General features: G+C 43.4%; 1 protein-coding gene across 1 annotated transcript in view; it reads right to left on the reverse strand.

Moving 5' to 3' along the window:
• The window catches only part of LOC142814643 (zwei Ig domain protein zig-8-like), a 203,980-nt gene extending 190,674 nt beyond the window's left edge, over positions 1-13,306 (reverse strand). Inside the window, exon 1 of the mRNA XM_075893721.1 lies at positions 12,746-13,306. Coding sequence (XP_075749836.1) covers positions 12,746-12,899 — 154 coding nt within the window. The 5' untranslated portion in view covers positions 12,900-13,306. The remainder of the gene's footprint in view (positions 1-12,745) is intronic.
• Positions 13,307-18,608: the final 5,302 nt, after the last annotated feature.

The following is an 18,608-nucleotide window of genomic DNA, read 5'->3' on the forward strand; positions in this document are numbered from 1 at the left end:
TTGAAAGAGTTTGTCATTGTCATTGCAATTTTCATTTCCTTTCACTTCAGTAATTCAGTTAAATTTATCAAAAATTTGGATGCAATAAACTACAAGTAATAATTAACGAAGCCGACGCTAATCTTATACACGGTTGTTATTAGCGTCCCCTTTCGAAATGAACTATTTTAAGCCTAACATCGCGATCGCTGCTCCGTTGTAACCTTTCAAGGAGCTTTTCGCGTGCAACATCTGCACACGGTCAAACTTTCTTAGCTGCTTACAGAGCGTGAAATTCCGCCTTCTCGGGTAAGAGCTTTTCACTGTGGTTCCTCCACTTTTACCAGTTTACAGTTTTCATCATCCAGCCTTCATCATCCAGCGCCGTTCCCCCGCCTCCACTTGCAAACCACTCTTTTTGTTTTGGTATCGCGTTATGTTTTCGTTGATGGATATGCATACCTAAACACGTGCTTGTACTTTCTCATCGTGCCCTTGATGCTGCCTTTCTGACGACTCTCATATCTGAGCTCTCGCCAGTTACTTCCTGAGATGAACGAGCGTCTTCCGGCCAGAGGAAGTGCGTTTCCCTGTTCTCGTGTCGTCGTGCCTAATGACAGAAGCCTCGCCGTCTCCCTCCTAGCGCCGCATCCTGCCCAACCCCTTCAAAAAACGAGCACTATTAGGGAGCGGGCGTCGCGTGCTCGCCGTCGCGGCTGCACCGTGCCCGTTTCCACGCTCGCCTCCGGCGCTGCCGCCCAGCATCCGAGCGCTCCTCGCCTCTCGTCCTATTCCGTCAGCACGTTTGAGATGCTTTGCCATCTGCCACTGAAGTGCTGCAGTGAAACAACTTTGTCCCTTCGCCTCTTCTTTTTTGTATTTTTTCGTTATTCGACGACCTGATGTATCCGGTTGCCGCAAACGTTATGTAAGTAGAGACGACGAGTCGAAGACAGCTGCCTGCTTCGCTACAGTTCATAGGCCGGAGCACTGTAACACGAACACAGCTTTTTTTTTCTCTCTCGTTTTCTCTCATGAGCCCAGCGCGCAAGTAAGTTATGAGCAAAGCTGTACGCTGCGTTGGAATTCAGTGGATGGCCTCGTATGACTCGTTACGCTTTTCAGTGGCACTTTAATACTTTCTTTTTTTTTTGCTTCCCTCAGTTTAAAAAAATGGCAACGAATCCTTCTGTGACTCGCTCAACTTGCTTGAATACCCCCTGAAATACATGTTCGAAACAGCCGCATGTGAGTTATTAAAAAAAAAGCTGGCTCGTTTCAAGTATATGTTGTAATGAGGAAGTATGTATACGTGGTAAGATGACGAGTTAGATCATGGAAGGTAAAAAAATCTTCTATATACGTAGAAGCGTCTTCTGGTTGCATGCTTCGTATATATACTGGAAAAGACTGTCAATAATGTTCATACCACGTAAGATGTTGTTATTTAGGTCAATTTAAAGGCGTGTATATATATCAATCTTTGAGCTAGCTCGAATATCTGACAGTGCAGCCTGTGAAAGGGCAAGTACAAATATTTTTGTCACATCTATCATGCTCCCTTTCCTCACCAATTTGGTTATTATGGTCAACGGTCGAGTTGTTACTCCAATTGGTTAATACTTCCTCCTATATTTTGCCTTGAGTGTCTAGTTTGGACCTATGCGCCAGGTTAGGTTCTGCATTGTGCGTTTTGTCCTTCGACTACATGCAATCAGCGAAGAGTCATCATGGTAAGTTAAAGCACACGTAAAATTGCTCCAGTATTGTGCACAACATAAGCTTTAAAGCCACCGAATAAAGGCAAATTACTTACAATGCAAAAAAAAAACATAGCGAATACAGTTCTTGCTTTCTTCATCTGTGAAGAGTTGCACTTGTCTTGACTGGTACGTCGCACTTGCCTATTATACGCGTTGGCTCCTGTCGTTTCTTTTCAAGAAAACTCACAGATGTGGTAAAATGGGGGCAGTTATACTGTTTTCGCCTAAACAAGCTGAGGCGAACCGAAAACTCTTCGACCCTGCGGAAGAGTTTCTCAGCCAAGGGTGGTCGGCTGGGATCGATTGAGCAAACATCTGCAGTATACCGACTGAGAGATTGGGCTATGCTTTGTCGGCTTTATTTTTCCTGAGGAATGTAAACAGCAGACGTGCCCCACCCGTTCCCTCCTTCGAGAGGGACGCGCTTGTGTTTTATTCTGGTCGCCAGCAGTTTGATGTGCTTTGTAAGAAACGCCTTTGAGTGAAGAGCTCGATATATTGACCCACGTCTCAGCTCAACTTGGGCATCCCTCGTGGGGCATTTCTCTACCGTTGGGAATTGTGGCAGGAATATGGAGTGGCTAATGTTGCGACATGCCCATTGTTGGTTCGTGACCAGATTCGAACAGTTGCTCTGCTTCGTTTGGTGGACAAGAACAAAGACGTAAGAATGAATATTGAATGGTACAAAGTGTACGTTTGAAGCGAACTGTTATATTAATATGAAAGTAATTTTGCTTTTTCGCTTGGTTTCGTAATCCACTGTACACATGAGGTGTGCAAGGTAGAAAGCTATGCGTATGCGTGCCACGAAATTCTTCACAGCATGGGCTGCATGACATTGTGGTCCTGCGCAATCGTTATAAAAAACAATTAAACACAGGTTTGAGACTATGTACCATTTTGTGTTATACGATGTTCATTACAGTAAACTACAAGAAACAAACTTTTCCTAATACCAACACATCACTTTACTGGAGGCTGAGTAGAGTGATCATTTATGTCGGTGCTTCCCTTTGTATTCCATACTTGTCGTGCGACATCAAAGGTGTGGGAAACTTCTATATGCATATGCATAGCTTCATACGCTCTACAATGTCTGAAAGAAATCTACGGGTTAGTGATACGCCTGCAGATAATGTGACTCCACTCTTGAAAAGCGGACGCACCTTGTTGAAGCATACTCTTGAAATTTGGCCCATGGATTCCATTGATACTCCATGGATTCTGATAGCGCTGCTGTGCGTGGTTACATGAAAATGCGTTGCATTGTTAATTACCAATGTATACTGCTCAGCAGGGTTCGCGAGTGTGAGATGTGATGACACCAGATGGAGTCAGTGCAGCTGTGTCTGAAAATTTGGTATGATGCTTCCACCTTTAGCGCCAACAAATATAGAACGTGCGTGATCAACCCAGAGACTGTCGAAAGTCTGGTTATTATTCACAGTACCATTTAGCCGTTAAAAGCAATCATCATTTGCTCGTCGACTACACCTATTACAAAAAAGCAGACTTTGAGATGCTTATAAGTCTCACAGAAGCACAGCGAACATCGACAAGCAGCAAGTCACGAGTCTTATTTTAAATGGTAATCCTGCTTTAACCTTCTAGGCTTCCCAGATTTTATTCAATGCGGAATGGACGTTTCTTTATACCTGTCGTCTTAAAAAGAAGACATTTCCGGTCATTTAAACGAAAGCGTAGTGCCTATATTTCGGCGAACTCATAGAAAATTGAAATCACCTAATAGGAATGTAAAATCGAGTGTAAAAAGATACCACAGAATAAATATGAGAAAATAAGTCATATGCTAACGACAATCGTTTTTATAAGTATACGGTCACCGGCTTTGCACATTTTGCTACGAGATGTGGTAAAGTTTTTGTGAATGGTTTTGATGAAATGATTAGAGGCAGTCAGAGAATGAATGTAAAGAATAAAAAGTTCTCCAGAATAAGACTGTTTGGAAGTTTCAGTTATATTTGAGTGCCGTTGCAGACATTACTAAGGTAATAGAAAAATAATATGCAGTGTTTATTTTGCAGCTAATGCAAACATTACATGTTACACTGTCCGATTGAGATCTCTCGAAAATGCTAAACACACGTAATGGGTCCAGTGGTCAAAAAGTTTTGTTTGATTGTGAATTAAAAAAAATGGGATGGTAAGAAAAATTAGTGCGTTTTAATTTCTCGGTATTTGTTGCATTTGTTGATGTATTTATTAGCCTCCACGTCCGCTCTTGCGGCAGTCTAGTCAAAGCTGTCGGAAGTAGAAAGTGCGTGGGTTTTTTTTTTGTATTCCTCCTTCCAGCTTCATGAGCAGATAAAGGCTATCACTAAAGGTGCGCGGCTCGGAGAAATCGCTTCTTCTTAGCGCTTCGACGAGAAGTCCATACATCGATAGGCGCCTAGTCGACAGCTTCCCATTCTTCTTCCTGCACGCCAATTGGGGCCATCCCAAGGATTCTATTTGTTTTCCGCGAACGTGAAAACAGAAGAAAAGAGTTCACGATCCAAGACTTCTTCAGCAATGAACCGAGATGAAAGAAAAAGGAAACTCGAGATACGAAGGACCACTGCCAGTCCAATTACCTTCGCTTATTTTTCGACACTGACGAAGATGTGATTAATTATAGATGGCTGTACTATCGGAACACATTAAGAAGGAAATTACCTTCCTGCTTGCGTGTAAAGCTTAAGTTATTATTCTCTTCTGTCCTTTTCTTTTTAATTAGGCAACGCACTTCAATATCTGGAATTCTTCCGCCGAGCCATAGTTTAACTGTGAAACTTGGCTTTTTTGTCTGAATCAATGCACAATACTTCTATAATTAACTTGACACCGATTGGACGTTCTGTACTTTCCTCCATCTCAATAATTGATCCTAAAAAGCTGACATTGATTATCATCACCTATTTTGCAAGTACACTACAGAGCCACCCTAACGTACACCCTACGGAGTAATTTAAGTTAGCTTGTGAAATTTTGTTCATACTAGAGCATACGTAAAATGAGAGCAGGCCACGCAAGTTCATATAGACTGGGAAGGTGCATTAAAAATTGCGACAAATGATATCCTCATGCTATTTGCAGTGGTAGAAAGAGGCCGTAACTAACAAATTAGACTAGAAGACTTGAGAGCTTTAGAGGAGAAAGCTAACAATGATTCTGCTTTCAAAGGGACGGCACGAAAGGAACTCATTCTCTTAGGTCTAGAGGCCACTGAAAATCAGGATTCAAGATATGCATTTTAAGCGGCTCGTTTTTTTTTTTTTTCATAAACGGTTGTGCTAGGTGATCAATTGTTTCAGGGACGAAGCTCCTTAAAGCGGAACTCGTTCGTCTCTCGTCGTAGTACGTAACATGTCTTACTCTTTGACCTGCAAGGTGGTGCTGGTGGGAAATTTCTCCTGTGCGTTGTTGAACAATAAAAATTCGCAGCGTGTGCGTTAACTAAACGCCGAATTCTCCTGTCTCTCATTCCCCATTAGCAGCCATTGGCATGTACATTGAGCACTATCTCACAAGAAAAGGTTGCTACGTTATACTCGCTGGTCGTAACCTTCTTGGTTTTAGAAATGTTTAGCAAGTGTTGGGCCGCAGTGCCATGAATACAGTGAACTTGTATATACCATGAACTCTAGGTGGTTAAAGGTGGGAAGTAGACACGAAACGCAAGCCATAAGAAAGTGTGCGTGTGCCACCTCTCGTTTAGTCCTCGGAATGTCCGCTGGACGGTGGTGCTTCTATATGCGGAATATATGATGAAAATATGCGAGATGGTGCTACTCTAGAGTTCACTAGATAGACGAACGGACACACAGACAGATGCATAGACGGACGCACGGATGGCTGCACGGACAGATGGACGCATGGACGGACGCAGGGGTGGATACATGGACGAGCGCAGGGACGGACACACTAACAGACGCACGCACGGACGGGCGAATGCACGCATGGAGGGTCACACAGACGGACGCATGGACGGAAGCAAGAACGAATTAGCGGATGGATGCTTCGCCCCACTCTCCATCACTCACTCCGTAGATATGCTGCCATTTTTTTTTGTTAACACACTTGAAAGAAACTATAAGCTACAAGCAAAGTTGTTAAGGAGTCCAAGATCTTGGTGAGGCCAATATATCGACGAGCACATTTTATATGTGCGGGCATGTCGACCATGCATACGCATATGTGCATTTTGTCGAAGCTCGTCCCGACATAACCATGCCGCCTGTGCCCGTATGATGCACATGATAAGAACAATACTGCCCTGCAACATGCCTACATTTGCCCTTTCTTATTACACATCAAATTACGGGTAAAGGGCTAGGGTGTAGCAATTGTATGCTAATCAGGTGGAGGCATGGAAATTGTCATGTGTGTACACATGACAATCTATAGACACTTCCATAATGACTATGTTAGTTTATGATTACACAGAGATGGAAAACTTCGTGAATGGCGTCGATAGGACATGGTATAACCCTTGGTGGTATATATGTATCAGCATGGTCTTTTTTGTTCAAGACTAATTGTCTGCTGCTTATTTGCTCATGCTTGAGTTTTTGCACTTTTGCGCACATGAGAATTAGGTAAGCACGTTCATCCTATTTACCGTAACTTTATTACAGTATTTGATAGAGACGCAATACTTCATAATGTCACTTGCAAGTTATCCTCGTTTTTGTAGAGCATGTCACAAAGGATATTATTTAGCGTGTCTATATCAAAAAGTGGCTTTAGTACTGTGGATGCAAAAAAAAAAAAAATCTCAGTGTCGAGAGAAACAACTCAGACCTATTTCTCAAGTCGCAATTTTCAAGATGAGCGTCGACCTCGCACAAAGTTTTCTTGTGTGACTAAAAGATACTGCTCAATCATCACAAGCTATTCTTACCAACTAAAACCATGTGAGTATGTTATCTGGCTCTGTATTACCAAAGTAGGTACCTAGTTAGAGATAACACGAAGCATATGGAAGTTAACTACATTTTGCTCACTTGCTACCTTATTAGTGGGTGAGAAGATCAGGGAGAGAGAGATAAAAAAGGACACTAGTCTTAGCAGAGAACAAGGTGTATATAAACATTCGTGTCTCCTAATAATGCAGGAGAGCTCTGGTGGCTTTCTTCGCAGAAGTTTTAACCCAGACTTAAGGACACTATTTTCAACAACAGGCCCATCGTGCAGCCTACTCAAGGTACAGTACAGTACAGACGTTCGTGAGAGCTGCATCGATAAATCATACCTGCATATGAATATATATAGTGATTATGGTCATAAAGTGAAAATGGTACTTTCCATTAAAAATTTTTCAGAATATTTTAGCCTTGTCTACTTTTTCGGGATAGTTTACTTATTCTTAACGGCTGTCCGAGAATGCCACCGCTTCATGCAAGAGCCATTTCAGGCAATTTCGAACGTGTTATTATTGTAAAAGAAACGTACTTCGTTAAAAAAATTATGAGGACGTATGATCGCAAATTTGATTGAAATTAAATGCTTGAAAGCAACTTGTAATATTTCATTTTCATATATTACTCGACAACGTCCTGCACTTGAAATGCACCTCGATTTCTATATGTTTGCAAATTACCAAACCAGCATTGTGCAATGTCTTGTAATATCTCGAAGTATGCTTACCTATACTTAAAAAGAAAAATTCAAGCAAACGAAAGTAAACGAATCTACTTTCAAAGTTTTTTGGGTGATATATGCCTGCAATACTGTGCTTGTGAGGTTAACTATGTGAGTTAAATTTTCTGTGCCTTGCTTACACCAACCAATGGTCGTCATAAATGTTTGTTCATGCATAGTTTATTTAGTATGGTAGGGCTCAGCACTTTGAAAATTGCAAGATGATTCACAAAACCTAATGGTTGCTATAATGGATACAATGATGCATCTCTCATCAAGATGACGTAAATTTAGAGCGAGCTCCTCGTCAGAGAGACCGTTAAGCGCTAGTTATGACAAACTTTATTTCGACAGTTTTAACAAAAAATGTCTAAGCGTCTGCCAAGCGCACCACACAGCATCACGCAATGCTCATTCTTTACTGCGAGAACTGTCTGCTACGACGTCTTAAGAAATATACAGTCCCATCAGTTTAGGCCGTCTTCCATTTATCCCAACACATTCATCGTCTTCCAACCAGTATGCGCATGCAGATTGCTCCAAGGCCGTTGTCTCTAGCACTGTCGGTTCTTTCTGACTGGCCTATTTTGTTAACTTTTTTTCGGACTGTGAGAAAACGGTATTGGTATGCACGTGTGGGAACGAAGCTATTTTTCTACGAATCCTCTGGCACACTCTGCGCCGCGTAGACCTTAGCGTGTCGTAATGCCTTCTTCTCACGGGCTCTCTTGAAGAAACACGGTCGGTTGCACAGTATCGCTTTCCGTGAAGCAACAATACGAGACGGAGAATTCGAACGTGCGTTTGAACGTATTTATACCCATTCTGCATCGTTTTTACGCGTTTCATAAGTACAAGCCATCGCATGGAAGGAGAGAGGAGGTCAGATTGCGCTAAAGGCTGCGTTGAAAGGTGGTTATGGAAGGGTCCACACGGTGGGAGGAAAAGGGGGAAGATGAGAAGTGAGGGCTATTATCAGCGCTTTATAAATCTCGTCAACGGGCGAATGCCTCGACGAGGCGCATCAAAAATTTAAGCCTGCCAATACGCGATGCAGGGGTCCATCGTTCGCTGCGAGCGAGGGAGGGGACTGGACGTGATAAAGTGACTCAGTCGAAAAAGAATCGCGATTTGCCCATCCTGAGAAGTGAACTTGGTGAACGAATTATCCAAAGAAAAAAACGACAGGTTATGCAGAAAAAACTAACAAAAAAAAACGGTGTGCGAGATTGCGGACCTTGCTTCGAGCGAGAAAAAGCCAGTAAAGAACAAAGGAAGGAAATGTTGGTGGAGCTGGGATTATGGGATATGGAAATTGGGGGCAGTGAATTCCCTTACTGAGCACATTTTTATGCGCACGACAGGAGAAAGAATGAAACGAGGTAACGTATAAAAAAGAATAGAAGTCGGAGGTGTTTAAAAAGTCGGTGCGCTAAAATAGAGGGAAGTAAATTCGGCTGTGGGAAGAAAAAAATAAAACTGCAGAAGCTCGTGTATTGCTATACGTCTGCCTCAATAACCGGTAATTTGGAGAATGCAAACGTCCTATACCAAGACAGGCAGTGCACACGCCCATACGACGGGCGAGGAAGGAAAAATTGCTCCCAGATTTCAGATAAAACGCCAAGTAGTCTCATGCTAAAGCGAAGAAATGTTTCAAAAGAATGTGGGATGGAGTGTGGGTGCCACGCTGGGACAGTGGTAATTATGCGTTTGACTAAAGATGTGCGCATGCGCAGACGTTGTCTGCATTGGTAACAGTAGCTGCGGATTGGAAAGTATTTCTAAATGCGCGAAGGTGGCCCGCGACTTCACTGGGGGAGATCTTAATTCGCGAAGCAGACAGCGCCCGATGAATACACCACATTACAATTTCGAACAAAATAATGCTAGCTGCTAAGTCAAAGGAACACTTTTCTAAATATATAAGTCGATGCAGTCTGCTGCTCCGTATATGTATTCACCAAAATAACAAAAATTGAATCATCGATTTATGCTGACAAGCAAAAATGAAACAACATCATTAAAGAAGTAATACAAGTATGAAGATTGTTTTATAACTTCCACTGGAGCACGCAAGTGAGTAGTGTTGTAAAAATGTTCGGTGCATTTTACGAGCAATACTTTCGGTTAACGTGTGCCAACCGAGCACCTCTTACAAATGAAACACTTAAAAGATTGCACGTAATATTGTAGGTGTTAAACCTGACTCTAACTATTTTTCGCGCCTGGAAGAGAAAAAGTAAGGTTCAGATGGATAAGATGCGACTAAGCTGTTTGCTACCCTTCAGTGATGTGAAAATATGTTAAAAAATGAACGCCAGGCTTTTTACCACTTTGCTCCATCCTGCAAATATATCCATGCCTGAAATACAATAAGGTAACTGGCAGAGAATTTCGCGCACTTAATTACTCGATATACTAGGGACTGATACAATAGGCTGGTGTGGTTGCAGCATGTTAGCCGCAATTCCCGGCATAGAACGCCCCGTTACCTTCATAGTTTCAGAAAACAGTGATTCGATAGCACACCACTAATAACAATGCTACTGCGACTGCATATTCCCCGAATCAATTTCGCTCAAACATCAGATGATACTGTATCGTGGGATAATTTAGGAGGAAGCGAGAGGTGGTGAACTAAGCCTATTCTATGAGCCTGCAATACAATTATAGTCATGTTAAGACGTATGTTGACCGCATGAAGTTCCGTAAGTTTCTTCCAATTGGCTGGTTTCTGTGCTACGTTGTTGAATAGAGACTGCGCGAGAAGCCTGATTTTTTTTCCTTAGAGGATTTTTTTGCAAGCGGCATGAAAACTTCAGCGATTCCTTCCTCTGCAGTGTACCATGAAATAAAAAAATCAAAAGTAATTGCCGAGGATCGGTGAAACTGTAAAATCGTACGAAAGAAACAAGGGTAAAAGCAAAGGCGTTTGTATTTCTCTCTTCTCATCAGCGATATGCCTCATTTACAAAGATTGCGTTAGCAGTCCTAATAAATTGCATGCCTAGTTAATCTTACGTACGTCTTATTTTCTTAGTTTTGGCTCATGGTCTCAATGTCTAAACAAGAAAGAGAACTTAGGCGTGGGTCGACAAGGATAATTAATTTTCAGGAGTACGTCTTTCAACAGCAAGATGTGCATGCTGGTTCTCTTGCAAAAATCTCCCGCTATTTCTTTTTATACCCTCTTCCTAATGAGAGCAGTCAAGAATGCGACGAGCGTCCACGCTGCATGTAAAACATCAGGCCCAGTTTATTACGTCATGAGGCTGGCAATTCTTAATAAAGCTTGCTTCTCTTTCGAAACCTTCTCTATCAAAATGAGCAACCATCATGTAAAGTAGGGTGAGTTCGTTAAGATCATCTCCTAAGAAAACTGAGGTTATCTGTCTCTTCCTTCTTTCTTTGCGCCTTGTCCTGCTACGCAGTAGCTTACAAAATAATCTAGAAGAAAGCATACCCCAGGATGTAAAGTCTTCGTAATTAAACAAATAAAACGTTTAGAAAGATCATCTGATTGAGAGTACAGCAGCTTAAATCGCTGCCCCCGAAGGAAGCATCATGTTAACAATATGCTAAGGTGTGCCAGTTAGTGCATCATTACTTACTTGAAAAACGTAGCACTAGCTCGAAAGTATCTTTTGTGTGTTATCGGCCCTTCTCACTTTTAAGCTTGCGCCACGTCTTTCAATTAACGAAGCATCATATCTGTAAGGTGCGCTTGGTGCTCCATAAAACAGGAGAAGAAAGCTGTGTTTTACAAAAATTTCACAAAGTTGTGATGTAAAAACTAAACTTAAGCGATGACATACTGCTCATAACGGCTTGCTATCCGCCCATGGCTTTCCGGGGGTGCCGGTTGGAAGTAATATAGTTTTTCAAAAGCAACTCCAGGAGTGTTTAGTCTTCGTTGTCCCCCAAAAGCATAATTACCCATGCTCATAAGCATTAAAAATGACGCCAAAGGTTCCTTGAGTAACGATCTGGTATAAAATGGGCGCCCCCACCCCCCTTTTTGCCCGATTAAATGGAAAGGAGTCGCCGCACCCATGCATCCCCCATGCGCACTTTGATCACCTTAAACAAGACGTTATGCATCACACATAAAAAACAGCAATAACGAGCGTTGCTGCGCATCAACTACTACAGGCATGTTCTTATATCACAGGTGCCACGCACCTGCATGCCCATTTGCAAGTAGGCTTACTCTTTGTATTATCCAGCATATGCCTATCCTTATCATTGTAGTATACATGCTGGTAGTGCGCCATTATTAAAGCCACGTTTGAATATGCAGAAGTTTTTTCTTTGATCGTCCTTTTGTGCTTCAGCATGTATGTCTTGTAATAGTAGTCAGCGTAAATGTATGATAATAACGATAGATGTTACACTCGGTATTAAGCTGAAAGTTTTAAATAACCCAATCGACAGTATTTTGGTTATTACTGCAACTTAGGCTGCCTATGTAAGGTACACGTATTGCCTTTATATATAGATACGAAAAAGCTTAGGCATTTTCACGAAAAGTACTCTGTCATATAACTTCCTTGACGCTGCGACTATATGAGTGAATAAGCTTTAATGAAAAGAAGCACACAGTTAAGATGCCTTGGTGACATAAAAAGCTGATGAGTACGTAAATTATGACAAGAGTGATCAAAAAAACGTATGTAGTGTTAATGTTGTAGACTGTTGTTGTAATCGTATTCTTCATAAAATTTAATAAAGCCACTGACCCACAATGCGTTGAATTCAGTTGTCGTAACGCACAGCAAACGGCAAACTACTAACGCCTTTGCTACAGGTCTTCGTCTTATTAAAGCTCGATACTGTTAAAAACTTTCAAGTATTAAACACTATTTTCTCGTTCGACCATACAACATTTCATGGAATAATAAAAAAGCGACTTTTTTGTGTTATTGATCGACCAGCTCCTTGTCATGACACAACTGTTATAAGTGGCGATAAACCTTAGCGGAGGCAAAAAGTAAGAAAACAATCAAAAACATTCTAAATTTTTAAAAATGTTATCTTCTTATTTATTGTGAAAACACAGCTTGTCATCATTTCATATAAGCCATGGCCGTGTATTTGACAGAATGCAAATGAATGGCTGGGACGCTAATTTGGAATAGAAGAGCCAAAAAACTGGTGATCAAGCTTAAAGCTGCGGTCCGATAACATAGATTGCTGGTCGGTATGACCAAGGAAAGAGGAAACAGCTTATGAATATTCATCAATACTTGCAAAGGATTGTTTCGCAGCTGAAGCATGCGATTCCCTGCAAAGGATAATGCTTAAAAGGAGTTAGGTATCTGTGTTCGAACACAAACTCCATACGACAGGAGTACCTGAAGTGGTGTATTCCGAGGATAGGAGAAACTCCGCCGCTGTCTCGGAGAAAGCGAACAACACGGTGAGGCAGAGGGAGTACCACCATCCACGCATCCCGAAAGGGCTGCGGTGCAGGCCGGCTCGAGCGCAACTTTTCCTGGGAGGGCTCATGCCGGGCCAGCCAGTAAGTTCATCGGGGAAGTCGGAGGCGTCCTTGTCCGCTAAATCACACTCGCGCGATACACGGCAAAACTCGGAGTTCCGGGTCTGGGAGAAAAGGGGCAGATTTGACGGGCAAATCACACTTCTGGTAGGTTCGTGTCAGCGTCCGAATGGCGTTCACATGTGTGTCAGAGGGAGCACGTCACGACGCCACATCCTAAGGAATGCAGGGACATGGTCGTGTTGACGCTCCATGCATCTCCTGCACTATCGTTCACACCCCACCAACACGGTTAACGTGAATCACAGTTCACTCAATCCGATAGGCACGCAAGAACAATGCTCCTGCAGACACCCCACCAGACGTCCAAGTTTGTTTTGATTTGTTTCCGTGCTACAGCGTCCGACCTTTCTAACCGACGACCTCACTCTTTACCGCCCTGCCGGCAGGCGCGATCCCTAGAGGCAAACTTTTCGCCGCCCCCGTCTTCTCCCTTTCTTTTCCCGTCTTCAGTGGTGCGCACGACTCAGAAAGTGGGACAGTGTCGTGAGGAGGCAGCTGCGGCGGGCACCGGGAGTACAGCAACGGCGGCAGCCACGAGGAAGCAGCGAGCGCTCGCTTCACCACAGGACGCGTCCGATGCTTGTGGCGCCTCAAGGTGGGAGAGGGGGTGTCTGCGGCCTTAGTCACGTGGGAGGTGCCGCTTCCCGAAACGCGCCTGCGCGGAAGAGGAGAGCCCTGACGTCACGTCCGCGCTCCCTTCCCTAGATCCCCTCGCCTCCCGCCGACGTCCCGGACGACGGCGTCGTCCCGTCGCGCCCCAAATGGAGGGAAGAGCGAGAGCGCGTGGATGGGGATTGCAGCGTTGGCGCGTTTAATCCGCATCGCCAAGAAACGCGCGTGCCTCAACCACGCTTTTCTTCCGCACACCCTCTTCCTCGCTCTCTTGGTTGGCCCGGCCTTCCCCTTTTCTGCGGAGGCACCCCCTTGGCCCGCATCCAAGTGGAGGAGACTTTTGTCGAGAAACGGGCTGCTGCGGCACTGTCGATGTAATAAAATAATGTTCGCTCTTTTCCATTGCGCCGAGGCCTCGATTTGATTTTTATTTTCCTGATTTTACTTCTCGAGCATTTCCAGTGGGCAGGGGCTTTTTATTCTCAGTGGGCCGTGGCTGCTGCGTATTTGCGGCTACTGCAAAGTGGAAAACGTGGAGCGAAAGCAGTGGTGCGAATCCGTCTTCCAACATGTTTCCTCATGGCCTCGTCATGGGACCTGCAATGCTTCCGGTGCCTCTAAAAGAAAGAAAAACAGAATGCCATTGTTCGTGCTTCGATCAGACGGCCAGCAGCCGAACAAAACAGGTTGTGTGTCCTTGATGGGTCTGTCGTATTGTAAGCGAGAAGAAGCTACGGAGGAATCTTATGTGGATTCATTTTGAACGTTTTACCACTGTCGTAGTTTCCATAAAGTTGCACTAAGAATAAGTATGTTTTATGGAAGTGGAACGAACAAGCGTTCACAAAGCATCATAGCTTCAACATTTATAACTTGTTCATTCGTCCTTTGAACAAATAATGATGATTCGCTTTCCAGCGCTTCATCGAAAGACTCTTTCGTAGCAGTAAAGATTCATGCGGCACTGAAAGCACTTTCTTCTGGATGCTTTTTCTGGGGATTACTGATGATGCGATATATATTACTCACAAAGGACGGTAATCATTGACGTTTCATGTGAGACTAAGCTTAAATAACCTATTCTGAAGTAAAGCGAATATTTTGACTGTGGATTCAGGTACATGATCTTTGATAAAGTCGGTCTCATTTTCTGAATTGCTGATTTGAGGTTCAGCGCGCCAAATGAAAGGAGTATACCAGTTGAATCAAATTACGGACCTCTACACAGTTCTCTTTTTCTTTTTTTAGTGAAAGTGGCTGATAGTCAGAAGCGAACGGCTGTGATGCGCAGAACAACGAGGCGAGGACCGATTTTCTCGTGAGTTTTGAGCAATATGAGATTTTGTCTCCGTCGGAACAGAAGAAGTGGATATATTGAATGCTGTTTAAAATTACCATAATAGTAACTAGTTTTAGTACACACGAAAAATTGTAGGCCCTTATGTTCCTGATAGCAAAAATTTCAAGCAGTGTAGCTTTTCAGAATAGTGGTCTGTGCTACGAAGGACAACATTTTGCCAGGAGTATGTTGGTATTCTTCAGAGAACCTATTCACTAGTGCACATGTGAGTGAGAGTACAAATGGTTTTAAGGACATCTTAGTCAATATAAAAAAGAAAAAAGTTAATATGGGCACGAAAAATAGCGCTTGATCAATATATGAAGGTTAACGTCCCAAAAGCACGATATGATTATGAGAGTTACCGTAGTGGAGGGCTCTGAAAATATCGACCACCCGGGGTTATTTACCGTGCGCCCAAATCAGAGCACGTGGGCCTATAGTATGAAGCCTTTCCGCCTCCACGAAAATGCAGTCGGGGCTAGATCCCGTGACCTGCGGGTCAGCAGCCGAGTGCCTTAGCTACTATAGACCACCGCGGCGGGGCGGGACATGTAGCGCGTAGGCAAGATAATCACTGCTGATCAAGAGAAACAGACAGTATGCCGACAAAATGCAAGTGCATGAGCGGGAGAGAGAGATCTGGCACATGAAGTGAAAATGTTTTCAGGAGAAACGTGGCCGCAGCAAGCGAAATCGGGCTGATTTGTGTTGCATGGGATATGCCTTTGCCCTTCAGGAGGCTCCGTAGGGGTAATTATGTTGATAATGTCGGTATGTACTCATAACAGTTGCTTGCGCGCGTTGGCACGACATATGCCACAGAAAAACTGCAAGAAAACACAGAGAACCAGAAAAAGGAGGAAAATACAGCAGAACAGACTCACAACAAGCTTTACTTGTCAGAATCGCGCAATATATACTTGCGGAGTATATAGTGTTAATGATGCGCAGTCATGATGATGATGTATGACTGTTTTTTGCCATTTCTATTGCTCTTGTTTGCAATATACAGCACTGACTTAGTGTTCGTCATGCAAGGAGTAACCCAGCACTGCCATCTCTCTCCTTTCATCTCTAGTCATTGTGTCTTTCTTGCGCCGTTTTCATGTGAGGTGTGTATCTAGCCAACATATGTGATTGATTTATATGTGAAGACAAACACGCCCGTAGCCAGCTTTACAGTGATGGGTAGGGGATAATACTTTTGTGCCATGGCGGCAAATGAAAAGAGTGGAGACACATTCATTAAGTGCGAAGAAACTGAATGGGTGGTTTCCTCGTGGCTGTGACAATGTTTGATGGAGCGTGAAAGCAGAAATCGTATTTGGAAGGTGCAAGTTCGTTCATTTTCATAAATTATGTTTAATCGGTAAGGTGTTCACAAGGGTTTGACAAACAAGTAACATGCCATATAGTGGTATACCCCCCATATATACCCCCCTTCAAAACGAGGTTAGCACGTTCTGAAAAAGATTGCAAGTGCCCATTTTGTGGAAGTCAAATGTTCTTTTTTTTCTATATATGATTTTTATCATATTATTTGAAGAAATAAGCAGGAGAAGAAAAGATAAAATAAAAGCAGTTAGTCTAACCAAGGTAGAGCCCAATTGCCTACCCAACTTGTGTGAAAAGAAAGAATCACATGAGAAAGAATAACAGAGGTCGCTGTTGTTTCCACGAGTTCCTTGCTTGAAGCTGCAGATCATCAACATGACAGTCTTTATAAACTGGATCAGCGCTACTTCTGTTTCTCGCAGCCATCAAACCAGAATGAGAGTATATTTTGAGGTGAAAAAATTGATTTCCTTTTCTTTTTGTCTTTTCTTTTGTGTGCAAAATTTTATCCATCAATTATTGGCTTAGGACAAGAGAAAATAAAAGAGTCCACCTCTGAAAGAAATAGACGAGTGATGTTTTTTTATGCCGCAGATTTCTGAGAGAAAAAAATGTTTATAGCTGTTGATAACGATATTAACCGCATAAATACACTGTAATACTCCGAATTTGAAGCATAGCTGATTAGCCGGGTGCTCTCTGAAGGTCGTCATCGTGCGTCAACACTTAAAAAAACGAAATCTCACAAAACCTTTTCATGACCTCAGAGATTGAATCTATAGAATCTATAGAATCTATAGTATCTGAGAATAGACCTCTGTGCTATACAGGATGACCCGAGCTATTCGGACCAATGGGTTTGCTCCGAGGCTGCCATAACATGAAGACAGTGCGGAGCACGTCATTACAGCGTTATAAATATGGCGACTAGGACGCACGTGGCGTTGGAAACACAGGTGCAACAATTGCGGCGGTTATTAAAGAAACACCGCGTGCGAACACGTCAGCGCCGCCACTCAGTCAACACTTTAACAGTGCAGCGACGTCAGTGTGATTGTCGTGCTGTCTTTTTGCCAACTCAACACATGCCTCCCACATTCGTGTTCGTCGGCGTTTGTCCTCTTTCGGACGGGTTCTTTCGATCCACCTGCAGCGTGGAACTATTCCGCTCTCGAAAGCAGCAAGAATGCACACGCAGCATTCTCTTGCTGCTCGTTTCGCTTCTATCAAATACTATAGATAAATAAAAGGGCAAGTGGTGAACAGAGGTACTCGAATCATGTCGGCAACACGGCTGTGATTTGAATACGTCGTGAGCGTGGTGAAATTGAACGCGAGACTACAGGTCTCTTCGATTTAGCTGCACCGGCGGCACCAGTTCAATGGGTGCAGCCTCTTTGTCCTCGATTTACTGGTGCGGCACACATGCTCTGCGCTGGCTTCCTCGTTTTGCCGCGGTACAAGCGTAGTGCTGCACGAGTTCTCTGCCGGCCTGCACATGCACAAAGGAGGTGCAGAGGAGTGCAGCATGGCGTGCACCCCTTCCTCCTCGCAAGCATGGAGCAGACGCTGCGTGTTGGTGAGGGCGTGCGTGCAAATAGTACAGTCAAGCTCGTGCCAACGATGGGTAATATTAACCCTGTCTTATCAGCAGCTATTAAGATGGATTTTTTTTTACATGTGTGTCTCATGAGTAGAAAAATCCACCGTTGTTGTGCAGCAATTAAGAATCGCAAAAAAAAGGTTAATGTAATAAAGTTGCTGCTCGACACGCAAACTCACTTCGTCTTTACGAAAGCGTGAAACCAATGCGGTAGGAAGCCTTCAAAAAGATTGTTTTAGAATATGTATTCAAGGAAGCTTGTTCACGTGTCTTATATTGATATAGTGTGAAGAAAAGTGGCTCTGTTGGTCAAAGAACCTCCGAGATTTTTTGTTTTTTCTTCCTCTATGGCACCGCACGCACTTGAATAGAAGGCTGACAATACAGGGTCGAATACTAAACCGCTAAATTGTCGTTCTAGGCAGTATGACCAATCACTTGAAATTATACTGATGGAACCGTCTGACAGCGTTCCTGCACCTGAGAACAAGACTGACATTTTCCCGTACAACGAGCAAAGTACCAACACAAACCCCGTCAACATCTCCGTACAGATCACCGTTGTCGGAATGATGGACGCTGTCAAGTAGTTTTCTTTATACGGGATGAATACAGTCATTACGGTAGTGTTTTGGTAAACAACGCCATCAATGCACGCCGCGTTGTCTATTCGACGAACTCTACCCGCAGTTGCATCTTCGTTTTGGCAGTAGCCGCCACGCTGTAGTGTCGCGGCTGCACCTACACTTGCTGAACCAGTGC

The sequence above is a fragment of the Rhipicephalus microplus genome, chromosome 1, assembly GCF_043290135.1.
Source record: "Rhipicephalus microplus isolate Deutch F79 chromosome 1, USDA_Rmic, whole genome shotgun sequence".
Classification (NCBI taxonomy): Eukaryota; Metazoa; Arthropoda; class Arachnida; order Ixodida; family Ixodidae; genus Rhipicephalus; species Rhipicephalus microplus.